The sequence below is a fragment of the Solanum stenotomum genome, chromosome 7, assembly GCF_019186545.1.
Source record: "Solanum stenotomum isolate F172 chromosome 7, ASM1918654v1, whole genome shotgun sequence".
In the NCBI taxonomy this organism is placed as follows: domain Eukaryota; kingdom Viridiplantae; phylum Streptophyta; class Magnoliopsida; order Solanales; family Solanaceae; genus Solanum; species Solanum stenotomum.
This window is the reverse complement of record NC_064288.1, coordinates 7441456-7456399: the sequence shown is the minus strand read 5'-3', so window position 1 is coordinate 7456399 and position 14944 is coordinate 7441456. Positions and strand designations below refer to the sequence as shown.

General features: G+C 28.7%; 1 protein-coding gene across 1 annotated transcript; it reads right to left on the bottom strand.

The window, feature by feature from the left end:
• Positions 1–3674: 3674 nt before the first annotated feature.
• On the bottom strand, positions 3675–7204 carry LOC125870606 (aluminum-activated malate transporter 13-like). Its single transcript, XM_049551073.1, has 6 exons — positions 6889–7204; positions 6658–6798; positions 6117–6386; positions 5105–5214; positions 4839–4982; positions 3675–4060 (listed from the first exon to the last, which is right to left on the bottom strand). The coding sequence occupies exons 1-6, from the start codon at positions 7175–7177 to the stop codon at positions 3731–3733; spliced, it is 1284 nt and encodes a 427-aa protein (XP_049407030.1). The 5' UTR covers positions 7178–7204; the 3' UTR covers positions 3675–3730.
• Positions 7205–14944: the final 7740 nt, after the last annotated feature.

Sequence of the window (14944 nt, the reverse complement as noted above, 5' to 3'; positions counted from 1 at the left end):
CTCCCAAAAATATACTTTAGCTCATATCTTTTTTAAACACCTCTTTCTTTAGTTTGAAATAATTGCTCAAAGTTTAGCCCAAAGGCTCTCTTGGAATCGATGTTCCCCTTTTCTTGCTTAAATGTGTAAAACATTTATAAACTCTTAGGGAATACTTAGTTCCCTTATAACTTTTGAGAAATGAATTCAACTCTTTACTCTTTGCTTAACTTGAAAACTTGAGTCTTAAAACGAAGTTAAAACATTGTTACAGACTCTTGAAATCTTTAAGAAACTTTGCTTTGATTTGCTTCTTAACTTCTAGACTTGACTCTTAACGTCTTTAACTTTGATCTTAACTTTCCTTGAATTGAATTATGGATTCAAGGTTCATGATATCATGTTTATGGATGATTTCATGATGTTTATATGTACCTTAGAATGTTAGAATCAACTAGTAAACATAGGTACATCACTACGAAAAGGTGGGAACGAATGGGGAGAACTGGCATCTCTGGCGCTCTGAGTGGCGCGGGGCGGCAGCCTTCAATATTCAGAGACCAGTCTGGGGTGCGCTGGCTGGCGCGTGGTCTCAAGGGTGAACATTCAGAGACCCTTTTGGAGCGCGCTGGCTGGCGCGACGCCCCACCCCTATACCCAGGTGTTTGACAACTTTGCTTCTCCATTTTTCATCTCTAAACCCTCTAAACTCTAATGGTTCTTTCCCCAAACACTTAGGATCATTAGTACCCTCAATACCCAATAGATTTAACTTCGAAAAGCAACCCGGAAACACGAATCAAATCAACACTAGGCATTCAACAATCAACCAACAAGAATTCAACAATGTTCTTCAAGAACTTCACTTTTTAACATATGAACAACCCAAAATCGTTGAATTGAAGCAAGTTGGTGTGTGGGTGAACTAACCCATCACTAGAAGATCTCACATACTTTAATAGGGATCACCCCCGTCGAATTCCACTTCAAACGCTTGATGTTCTTGGCGAAATCTTGGCTTTTCTCCCTTTCTTTCTTCTTTTCTCTTTTCTCCAAGCCCTAAGCGTATTCTAATTTTCCAAAACTGAATTAAATTATGTTTTTACTCCAATAAATCCCTAAAAACGAATTAGAAAATTAATTAGAGAAAAGACTACTTTGCCCTTCCCTAAATCCGGATTGGGACTTTCCTCAATCCAAAAGCCCAACTTCCGAAAGGCATATCTCACTCATACGATGTCAAAATCGTGCAATATCGGCGGAGTTGGAAAGATCTATCCAAGGGCTTTCCAACCACATCAAGAACTGCGCCTAACTCCTCCTAAGTTAGGAGTTATGGTTGTTTGAAAATGGCCAAAACTCACTTTCTTAACTTAGACAAAATTTCCAGATTTCCTTATTCTTTCCAAAAATCAATATTTTCATATTTTAAACTCTTTATAGTCGTTTCTAGGTGCGAGATGTTACAGTTTTCAATATCAGCGTTTATGATTTATATTTCACATTGTACATATTACGAATTTTCCGTTAATTTTTTTTATTTTTATGCAAGTTTGTTTACATATTTATGTAAATTTTATGTATTTTAGATTTTTCGTCGATTAAAAAAAATCAATTTTTTTCTGATGTCGTTTTAATATTTCAGATTTATTAGAATCTACAAATTCATTCATATGTTTATTTTGTTTGATTTTTAATACATTTATATTTGCTTTTAGGGTTTTAGATTTGGGGAAAGCATCTGTATGTCTACAATGTCTGAATCAACAATTTATTTGTGCATTCATTCTATCTATATATCAACAAGTTTTACATTTTTTGTTTTTACATTGTATTTCAATATCAATTAGTATACCACATGTTTGTATTTCCTTCTTAGTTTGTCTTCATCCTAACGGTGTGCTAACAATTTTGTATTTTATTGGGTATTCATTCTGTAATTCAATCTCAATTTATATGTGAACAAGTTTGTATTTCTCTTTTGTTTTGTATTCAACCTAATTGTATACCAACAAGTTTTGTATTTTATGTGCCTACTTTACCTTTCAAAGTCACTTTGTATTTCAAATGAAGAGAGTATTTATTTTCTTTTGTATTCACAACTTTATATTCAATCTCACTTTGTATTTATAACTTTATATTTTCATCTCACTTTTGTATTCATATATTGTTGTATTCAACATATAGTTCATGATTCATTAGTTTGTATTTTACCTTTCAAAGTCACTTTGTATTTCAAATGAAGATTGTATTTCTTTTGTATTCACAACTTTATATTCAATCTCACTTTGTATTTATAACTTTGTATTTTCATCTCACTTTTGTATTCATATATTGTTGTATTCAACATATAGTTCATGATCGATTAGTTACATTAACTTAATGGGATACAAATTATTGTATGCATTCAAACAAAAAAACAACTACTAAACTAAAAAAAAAACAATTTCATTTGTTATACATCATAACTTGGATACAAAACATCCGAAAAAAACTATAAATCCCAATGCATACAATGATTTCACTGATTCAAACAGGAAAAAAAACAACATTCTTGTACTTGACATATACGAATATCTCATCCAAACAAATAAAAAAACCGAAAAAAATACCTGATTATTTTTCGATTGTTCACTAGATGCGACAAATTTATAGTTGTCAATTTTGAAAAATTATGTTTCAAAAATATGTCATATTCAACTTGAAGAAGCTTTGAAAGTTATCAGATGAATGATTCGGAAGACAAACTAAATTATTTTAATTTTTTTTTGATGTTCTTAAGAAGAAAGCAAAAAACCGCTCGACGGAAAGATGGCTATTTATGCTCTTTTCAAAACGTAACTGATTTGTANAAACTAAATTATTTTAATTTTTTTTTTGATGTTCTTAAGAAGAAAGCCAAAAAAAACTCGACGGAAAGATAGTTATTTATGCTCTTTTCAAAACGTAACTGATTTGTATTTAAAATCTTTTTTTACCTTTTTTGAATTTTTTTGTTCCATGATTTTCTCTGTTCTGTTATTAATTATTTGTATTCTTCCGACTTAATCAAAATAAAATAAATACATAACTAATCCCTTAACAAACTAAAATAATGACATTTTTAATAAATAATGAAATTGTTGCTAAGGAGTCCCACTAAAAGCTAAAATATTGTTTGTTTTGAAATTTTCCTAAATATTTAGCCATTCTTTTGATAAAAAATGTTTATGACAAAAATAACTTTAATTTTCGTTCAAGGGTGTAATTTTGTACGCATGATCTAAAGGGCTTAAAGACAATAATTATATTTCAATTGGGAAGTTAAAGAAAAGAAAATTGAAAAGGAATTGGCATATATTCACTTATATATTATATATAATATATAAAATGGTATTGAATAAAAATTTTAGACCATTAAATCATCTTTACTTGTTGAATCAGATAGGGGTGACCTATTATTATAATATCAAATTTATCTAAACTTAATATTTTCGATGTGGAATATAAATTTATATATGACTGTACAATAAATAGTACATATGAGCTCATAACTTTAAAAATATACAATGAGTTAATAGTTAAGCACCTTAAAGGTTCAATACATAGAGTTTATATCATGAATCTGCCTCTAGCAGCACATAATAACCTATGTTACAAATTTTTACATTTTAAGGAGACTCACCTTGAAATAATATCTTTTGAGTGACTAAAAATTATTTACACAGATTATGTATATGCATATATAACATCTTTACCAAAGACACTATAGTCACACATCAAGTTTCTTGTTGTGAAAGTGAGCAATTTCACCAAGTTCTTCCACCTTGGTAGCCAACAATTCAACCTTGTCCATCATCTCTAAAATTTGAAAAATAAAGCTGGCCAATCCAAGAGTACTTTCATTATCAGTCGAATTATTATTATTGTCTAAGTTTACAAGGAGGCTTAGCTCTTCTCTCATGCATTGTGTTATCAAACTTTTGGCACGACATCTTTTCATGTCTCTTATGCTATCTCCAAGTTCCATCAAAATTGTTGCTAGTGACAAACCTATTTTCTCGCATGATTCTCTTATGTTGTCTCTTTCCGTTGGGGATGACTGTGTAGTATCAAAGAAAAATTATGTTAGCTACGAATAATTTAGCGATAAATAAATGAAAAATGAGTAGATATATGAAAGAAATAATGTGATTAACTTGAAACAAGAAACATATGGTCAAATTACATGTCTTGTAAGATTTTTGCACATATTTAGTAAAGAAGGGATAGCAAAGGCCTTCGCATTTCCATCCCTTATATAGATAGAGAGGAAGGCTAGAGCTTCAGATGTTTTCATATTATCAAAGAATTGAACAATGATTTTCTTTCGTGTTGTTAAAGATTTGAATAAAGAAAATAGAAGATGAGTTTCTGATTGAATTGATCAAGTCATTTGGCTCCTCTTTCATTAGGTCACTAATTTTCTTAATTTTCTGATACTTGACATATGTCAATCCATACATGGTCTTACGATTTTATGGTGACGTGTACGGTGTATTTTTGGTGAACACTTGTGGCTTATAAATGATCTTTTATCTCCATTTAATGTCTCACTTAATTAATCTTTCATTACTTTCAATATGATCTAGAATAAATTAATACTCCACAAAATGATTTTTTATTTTTCTCAATATTAAATATTTCGAACAAAATTTAATTTGTCAAAATTAAACAACTAGTACTATTTGAGACTAGAGGATGTATTTAATTATTGTCACTTTACTCCTTTAATGGTCAATTAAACTAAATTTTTAATCATGGTTAATTTTCTTAAACATTTCTTTTATACTATTTTGAAAATGAAAAATAAATTATATCTTGGAGTATTTATTTTTCACCTGTCTGACTGATTGAATGCATCCTTTAAATGAGATGATCATTGCTGCAAGTTCACTTAAAACTTCTCCAATATTCAAATACTTCTCCCATGGATAAAAAAATCCAAATTTTCCATGCCAAGGTTCCCACTTTGCAAAATTTGCCTGAAATATTTTACATTTTTTAATTATTATAACAAAAATAAAATATATCCAAGATAATGAATTTCCTAGTAAGATTTTAACTTTAGTATAGAGCGAGTAATTGTTAATTATTATTATTATACCAATGATTCATCACTAGACTTGGAGTGCATTACTGATTTGCATCCACTGATGTCAATTGTTGCCTTTCTTTCCTTATCATTGGCTATCACAAAATATTCCTCTAAGCACCCTGAAATTATTAATAAGAATAAACACATTAAATAAACAAGTTTAACTATTTTATAAAAAAAATTATTGATCTAATTAAAAATAATTGCATGTAACTGTTTATAATAAGTTGAATTAGCAATCGGGAAAAAGCTATTTTGATAGTATAAAAGTTATTTATATCGTTTTCAAACCACTAGCAATAATTAAGAAACTATTAGGAAATTTTATCAAAATTATAGTATTAATTATGTAGCTTTTGTCATGAGTTAATTATGGCATTGTATATTTGTATTTGTTCATCTTTTTCTTTTATCTTAAGGAATTTGATAATACCAAAGGACCCGTTTCTTGACGAAAAAAATATTTACTACCTTTGTTTCAAAAAGAGTGACCTAGTTTGACTTGGCATGGAGTTTAAGAAAATAAAGAAGACTTTTGAATCTTGCGGTCCTTAAATAAAGTTATGTCAAATGTACAAAATTACCCTTTAATCTTGTGTCCTTGAACATGTCATGTGGAAAGGTGAAATTAAAATGTTACCAAAAAAAGAAAGAGGTCAATCTTTTTGAAACATACTAAAAAGAAAAGTGAGTCATTACTTTTTAAATAGAGGGAGTACTTTTTTTTTTTGAAATATTTTTTTTCATTTTATTTGAAAGTTAGTGTTTTATCATAAAAAGTCCAAATTCAATTTTGAAGTTATATTTCAAATATAGAAAAGAACTTATAACTTGTTTTCCAACTCACTTTTCACTTTTAAAGTACTACATTGAAGCATGACCATTGTTTCAAATATATCAACTCCAGCTCTATATATTCCAAAAAGAGTGAAAAATATTTGAAATCTACGACGAAACGCCTACTAAAGTTGGATATGAATTGTCCATGTTTCTTTTAAGTAAACTTAATTATTATTATTACCTTGGATAGAAGTGGCAAGTTTATCAAACTTAGTTGCAGTGGAGAAATGAAGTTCATCACCAGCCCAAATGGGATATATGAAACTTGTAAATATGCAAACAGCAAAGCCCATCACAATGTTGGACAGTCTCTCTCCAGCCAACTTCATTATTTTGTCTGCTCTAACACCTGATACTACTACTAAACTGAATGTTAATATAAATATCATAACTCCATAGTCATATTTTTTCTTCACACTTGGTATCAACCTTGAGTATGTTGCGCCAACACCTGTTTCATCAAACGTAACAGTCATTTTCTATAACAACATTTAATTATAACCATAAGGTTTTTTCTTGAAATGACCTTTTATGTTATGTTATGTTAGGTAATTACTAATCTTACTTATTAGGGTCAGTTATATGTAATTATTGTTCAGGTGATGGACCTGATAGATAACCACATATAACTGTTCAAAATAAATGAAATTAGTAATCTGAAAAATAAAGCGGAGTTAACCTAGCTAAAATAGTATTGAGGTCATGAAAGTATTGTTAATTACCAATGATAATGACAGAGATGCCAACAACTAAGGCACCACCAATTTCACCACTTTCATCAGCTAAGATTGCAGCCAAACATCCCAATCCTCCGCCCAATAAGGTGCCAATCGCTCGGTTTATCCCTTTTCTTAGTGTAGCACCTGCTCGGACAACGTGCTACACTATCAGATAAATTTAACTTATATATACAGATAGTAGTATAAACAATTTTTTACACTATCAAAACAAACCTATGAAGAATTCAAAGACGACAACCACAGTCATAATAGCCCACATAGCATTTTGTCCTACTTTTTGGAATAGAGGATCAAGCAAGTACAAAAGTGATACCAATACTAAAGCAATGCCAACTTTGACACTATGTATAACTTTCTTGATATCCAATTTGGCTATTATTTCCTTAAGAAATGAGACAATATCAATAAAGGAAAGTTTGGTTTTGTGTAATTTGTTTTGGTCATGTTGAGAAATAATAATAATATTTTCTTCATTGGGAACAGGTACAACGTTAGAACTCATGATGATGACTTTAATTTGATCTTAATTATATTTCTTCCAAATATTGTGGAGAATGGAATAAATAGTTGGAGAGGGAATTAATCATATAACTTAGAATTTAATAATATTGTCAATTTATAGGACTAGTTATAATGCAGGTCTGATGTGGACACTAGTAAAATGTGGTGCACGCTTGTTTGGCCAAACTAAGACAGGTATCAAATACTATGAAATTTCTATGTTTTCCTATTTCTAGTACTTAAAATTGTGTGAACAACTTATTTAAAAGTTTTATCTGTTAAAGTGAAAAGATAAATATTTGTTTTTTGCTTTTTCATTTTGAATCCCAAATTTTATTTGATATTATGTTGAGTTGTGAAACCAAATTATTTAAATCGTTAAAAAGAACACAATTTTAATGTTTGGTTCCAAAATAATTTAATTCAAACATTTTTTGTTTTACTCTTAATGATACGTAGAAATAAATGATATGTTTAAGGTTATAATATTCATATATATATAAAAAAAAATTTAAGATTACAAAATTTATTTATTTTTGTATGTTTTTAAATTTTGTGTCCAGTCAAAACTAAAACACAGAAAAAAGAATCAAAGGAGTAGTTAATAATATTACATCTCTAATATTTTATAAAGTGTGAGGATATATATGCAGTGGCTAAGACAAAATTTTCATTAAGAGGTTTAAAATTTGAATAAGTAGATACAAAAATTAGTCGACGAGGAATTCGGCATTTACTATATACCCAAAAATATTTAAACATATCTAAATAGTACTAATACTAAGTAGGCGTTTGGCCATGCGATACCATATCACGATATGGTATCGTGAGATGAAATCAGCATTTGAACATGCGATTTTACGCTGATTCCATCTCATGATTCCATATTATGAGATGTGATTCCATATTCTCCAAAAACTATGATATGGAATTATATCATGATTTGAGATATTTTAATACAATTGATCCACGAGTTTATATTTTGTTGAAACAACCTCACATTTATATCTACTAACCATTTATTTCATATGCAAATAAAATTTATAATCACATCATTACTCTTTAAAATTTATTATTCTCACCGACATAAAATTTATTATTCTCACCAAGATATAGTCACTTTAACTCACACTGACCGATTGTTGAGTAATAAATTTGTTTTGTTCATTTACTCCAGCACTTAATTTATTACTTCTACCATTTTGTACTTATTACAACTATAGTTATATCTATTTGAACATGGAGTGAATGGTAATCTCTTCATTTACTCTAATAAATTGATATGAAAGTTAGGTTGGATAGGCTTTGGGTATTTTTCTAACCATCATTGCACGAAATGATAGTCAACACTCGGCAAGTGAAACTTTTCAACTTTTACTTGAAACAATTAACCGACATGTTAAAATAGTTGCCGAGGCAATTAGCCAGATGGCACCAACATTTATACAACCAAAAAATATGACAGGTGTACATTCCAAAATTCGACATAATACTCGATTTTGGAATAATATTTTTTTTATTAAATTAAATTAAAGTTAGATGAAACAATTACTTAAGTGGAGAACAAATAGCTTTATAATAATTTATTATGCGATTTTATAATTTTTTGTTTATTTGATAAGATTGAATAAACAATTGGGGCAATTTTAATAGTTTTACAACTTATGAGATTTTTATGTTTATGAGAAAATATACAACACAAAAATTTCATATCACATGTCCAAACAAAACTTCAATTTCATCTCATAATTCCATATCATGATACTATATTATGATTTCATATCATGATTCTATATCGCATGGCCAAACGGGCCCTAATTATAATTTTTCACCGAAAAAGATCCAAAATGATACTCTAACACCGAACATACGCGTCTTTTAGCTTTTGTGAGCTACAGTGACTTTAAGTGGCTCACGCACCATCCTAAACTTTGATGGTTTTTGTTCACACATTCAAAATCTATGGGTTATTATTATTCTTTCCATTCCTTTTTAATTTACTTCTTATATTAAAAAAAATATTTTTAATTATTTTGCTTATTCATTTTAGGAAAAATAATGTAATTACATGATTTAAAATAATATAATTTCTAAAAATTCTTACCATTTGAATTAATTATAAAAATCTTATTTTTTTCTTCTCTCTCTTAATATTCAGATACATTACTCCACCTTTATAAGATACACTATAATTTTGCTTATGTACAATGTATCTGGTAAAAATGTTTAGATAACCCCAATTATTTCAAATCTAAATCAGTATGAATCTGGTTTATAGTTATGTATCTAATACATAACTAAAGTATTATTTGTTATGTATCAGACGAAGGAGTAATGTATCCGCAAATTCTTTAAATTTCAAAATCATTGTAATTTGAGAAACTTTCGAAATAAAATGTCATTAGCGTCAAATTATTGGAATTTCTATACTTTATACTCATTAAAAGATATGTAACAACAAAAAAAAGGAGAGAGTTTTTGTTTTGCTTATTGAATTTGGCTAAAGAGATTAAACGATGGATTTTGACTTTTGAAATTCGTACTTTTTGTGTATAACTACTTTATATGCAATAGTGTTCTTCTATCATAGGCCAATTTATATTTTATCTCTTTATTTTCTTGATTGAGAATATTTATAAGATATCCTATAGACTATAGTTTTTATCAACAACGTAACGTAAGTTAGGACTAATTAACTTCTGTTTTTAATATTAGGAAAAAGTAATGACAATAAGGCTATGAGTGGCACATGCTCATAATTTTTCATAAATAATCATCGTGCTGTAAAAATAAAAGTTAGGGGCTTCTCAATCAAATTATAATTTGTACAACTATTAAATTAAACAACATACACATATGTGTATATCTTGTTAATTCATCATTAAGAGTTGCAGTAGACGTAGGAAACACACCAATGTACCAATAATTTGTCTAAATCAACAAAAGTGCATTATATTTTATGGCAAACCAGAAGAAAATTGATCGTAATGCGTACGTATTTGACAAAGAAAGTTCAATTTTAATTTGTCTATAGATAATATATAGATCCGTCCTGAGGTTCCAAGTTTGGAATATTTTTAGCTGAAGAAATATCTCCTATCGTGGTTGTCGTTGAAATATACTAATTATATAATTAATGTATAATAAATGAACATATAATTTGTATATAATATATAATTACGTATTGCACACAAATTATACCAACTAAACTTCGTAAACCATAAAGTTTTAGGTTATTTGTTATTGGATTGTAATTTGTTGGGACTTGGGTTGTTGTCTAGGGTAAAAATTCTATTTTCTGAAGTGGTGTTGTATGAATATTGTTCGAGAAGTATATTTATGGGTCATCGCATGAATGTTCTTATTTTGGGGTGATTATTAATTTTTGCCTCTCAAAATGATGATTTTTAATTTTCGTCTTTTGGTACTTTAACGGATCAAAAAGTGGTTAAAAATACTTTTGGCATAAAGAAATACAAAAATTTATACTATTGCAAGACATAAGTTTTTTTCAGAATATCAAGCCTTTAGAAATTCATAACTCATTAATTATGCTTAATTCCTACGTCCGAACTTATATCAATAGAGGCATAAGTTATGATGATCCAGAATGGACAAAGTTATGCCTTTATAGATGTAACTTATTTCTACAAAACTAATACTCTTATTTTAAGCTCTTTAAACATATAATGCAAATTTCATGTTTGTTTGATAAGAAAACAAGTTCCATAAAAATGAGGAGAATGACTTCTGAAAGTAGGGAAAACAAGTTGCATAAGTGGCATTTCAAATTTGTTGTCTTCTCTCACCCTCCCATTCTCACAATCCCCACCCTTGACCATCCCACCCCCTCCACCATCGAACCCCACTTTCTGTTTCATCTCGTCGTCCTAGTGTTTTGCTAAATAACATATAAATATAAGATATTAGAATACTATTTTCTTATTTACTTATCAATCACTTAAAAAATATGTTCAAAAAATTCATTTATTTTCCAAAAAATAATATTTTTCTATAAATCATTTTCCATAGAAAACACCTTCGTTCGTACTAAACACAGGAGTAAAAAAAAAAAAAAGAAGGATGGTTAATTTGAAGTAGTGGGAATTGATATTTTGACAAGATGATCTCTTGACTAATTGGAAAAAGTAGTATAATATGGTGCGTTGCTTATTATAATGTTAGAGCCACTACAATTTGTCCATTATTATTCAGTTTATTGTCTGCTGGATTCTCAATAAAAACCATTTTTTTTTCTTTCCTACTTACTTAGTTTGCTATTTTATACTTTCAGATATTCTTGTCTCTCAAAGAAATATTATATATATCCACCCAACTAATTTTAGCCAAAGCATATATAATAGCATTCACGTCCACTAATTACTATTCTCCTTTCCTTTTTAGTCTATTTCAAAAAGAATGACATTTTTTTTTTTTTGATAATATTTTAATTTCAACTTTTCACATAGCATGTTTAAGGCCACAGGATTAAAGGGCAATTTTGTACATTTGACATAACTTTAGTTTATGACCACAACATTCAAAAGTTTTATTTATTTTCTTAAACTCCGTACCGAGTCAAACTAGGTCACTCTTTTTGAAACGGAGGAAGTACTATAGTAAAAGATCAAAAATATTAAAATATTATTTTCTTGGGCAAAGTACATAAATCCCACTAGTTTAGGTCTTAATTACTAAGATTCCCAATAGTTTCAAATATTACTTCATCTACCATATTTCATGCTTAGGATACATGAGTTTGAATCCGCGAGATACATGTATCTGTCGAATTTTAAAATCGATATACATATTTTATTTGTTTAAATTAATTGGTCGTAACTGATTTCCTTAATTAGAGGAGTAATTGAGGATTTTCAGTATACATGAACAATTAATTCTAGAAATTTAAATTAATCAAATCTCTTAATATAAGGCGGAAATCAAGGAGTGTATATATGTTTAATTTATTTTATTTTATTTTTCTTTGAAATAATAAATTCATTAATATTATTAATAAAAGACAAAAACATGTATATCTTGGTTTTTAACTTGATTAATTTCATTTTATTACTTTTAAAATAATAAACTCATTAATTTGATGTATTTATTATCAATATATGATGTATCCAACAAACTAAACACTTAGATACATGAGTATCATATAAGTACATTCATATGTATCATAGAAGTATCTAGTATTAATTTCGTGTATTTATTATATGTGTCTAGTATTAACTTAATGTATCTATTTATATGACCTAATATTAATTTCATGTATCTGTTTATATGATCTAATTTTAATTTCATATATCTTTTATATGTATCTAGTATTAATTTGATGTATCAAGTATCAGTTTCATATATTATATTCAAAAACATGTATCTCGGATACATAGTAAGCATATACATATAATTATGTGTATCTAATTATGGAATGTAATTGAAACGCACAAATTTAGGAATAAATTCATGAGTGTGTAGTAATTGTCTTATCATTAATCCGAAAAAAGTAAAATATTTCAAAAAATTTCCCTTTATTTTAGCATCTAAAATTATTTCTCATAGATACATATATTTTTAACTCAGATACATGAAGTCTTAACTAGATATATATACACCTGATATGTATTCAACATTGTTGCACTCGATGTGTATCTAATGATGTATTTGTTTTGTTAATTAAAGCTTGGCGAAATTCTTCCATCTTGATTAGGCCGTTCCTATATTTAGATCTATTCTCGGTTCGAATGTTGGTGGATGAAGAGTTAGTCCCTGCAATGAAAAATTCATGAGTGAAAATAAACAAATAAAAGTTGTTTAATTTAGTATAATATTTTTAATGTGTAGTACATTTAACAAGAATCATCCGATTTTGAGAATTGTCAATCATAAAAGTGTTTGAGAAACAACAAAATTTAAAAATATAAAACTTAATTTGTAAAACTATTTAAAATTGAATTTCAGAGCATTATGAACTTTAACTTAGATACAAAACCAAGATAAATGAGAATAATAAAACAATAGAAACAAACCTATATGTACAATGCTAATTTGAGCATGAAAACATGTATTAAGAGGATGAAGGAAGAAAGAGGGAGAAGAAAAAGGAAGAAAGAGGGTTGGGTGGGGGCAACGGCAGATGAAATGAAGAGGGAGAAGAAAGTGGAGGTGGAGGTGGAGGTGGAGGTGGGGGGTGGGGGGACCGGCAGATGGAAGAAAGAGGCAGAAAGAAAGAGGGTTGGTGGACTTTTGAGGGAGTGGGGAGGGGGGGGGGCGCGATTTGAATTGTTAATGGACCATTAATTAAGGAGTTTAAATTTAAGATAATTATGAAATATCATATTTAAGGAATTAGTGTATCTGATTAAATATTTTAAAATATATGGTATAAATATTAAAAGTGATAGTATGTGTAATTGTTTTAAACTAGAAGTAGATATAGTATATATATGGTAGTGATTTATGTGTAGTTAGGTAGTTTTTTCTATTTTTTGTTTATATTACAACGCTTTACAAAAATAAGGCAATGCCTGGGGCCTTCAAAAATTGGAGGCCTCAAATTTTGGTGAAGAACAAATTATGTGTTAATTTTTTTTGTAACAAGGCAAATTTTGATATGTGTTTACGATAAATCACTATAGAATTTACAATTTATAGTTATTTGTAAGGTTTTATAGCAAATTTTTCTTTTCTCTCTCGTTCTGTCCCTTGCCTCTCTCCTTCCAGTGCCCCCTCTCTCTCTCTCTCCTGTCAATAAAAAGAAATTCATTCAAATGTATTATGTATTAATTGTATTCGAAAAGTTATTTTTGTATTTTGTCTCAACTATATTTATATTCTTTATCAATTGTATTTGTGATTCATACGAATACAATATGCATTCATCCTCTCCGTCAAATGTATTATGTATCAATTGTATTATATTTTTATGTTGTATCATGATGTATTGTATTATGTATAAATTGTATTTGTGATACAACGAATACAAAATGTATTCATCCTCTCCCTCTTCCCTCTCTTGATCTCGCTTGCCTCTCTCCTCCCTCTCTCGATCTCACTTGCCTCTCTCCTCCCTCTCTCGATCTTGCTCGCCTCTCTCCTCTCTCTCTCGATTTTGCTCGCCTCTCTCCTCTCTCTCTCGATCTTGCTCGCCTCTCTCCTCTCTCTCACAACCTTGTTCACCCCCTCTCCTCTCTCTCTCTCTCGATCTCACTCGCCTCTCTCCTCCCTAATGTGTATTCATTTTGATACAAATCAGTTTATATATTTTCTTCTCCGAAACATGCAAAAAAAAATACTACGAATACAAATGTGTAGCAAATCAAAGTGTACCTACTAATTGTAATTAGTGAAATTGTAGCCAAGAAATCCTATTTAAGGTCTAAAAAATCATATTATTTTATTTTCCTTCACCCCATTCAAATAAAAGAAATCAAGAAAACATTGTTTTGCCTTCTTACCTTCTCTTGGTAACACTCACATTTGTTTCAACTCCTTTTGTACTCTTTTTGTTTAAATCTTTGATAAATTAGAGTAATACTTTATCGAAAATATGAATCAATCTTCTAAAAGTGTTGAATAAAATGAATTGCATATTCTCTTTTTTATTCCTTTTAAAATTTTCAAGCATTAGAAACATATTAAAATAGGGTGTATCAAGTTATCAACTTCTTGAATCAAATTCTATCTCTTATCTTTATTTTAAAATTTTCAACTTATTACTTATTGAATTATGTTAACAATTCACATAATGATTGTCTAAAAAAAT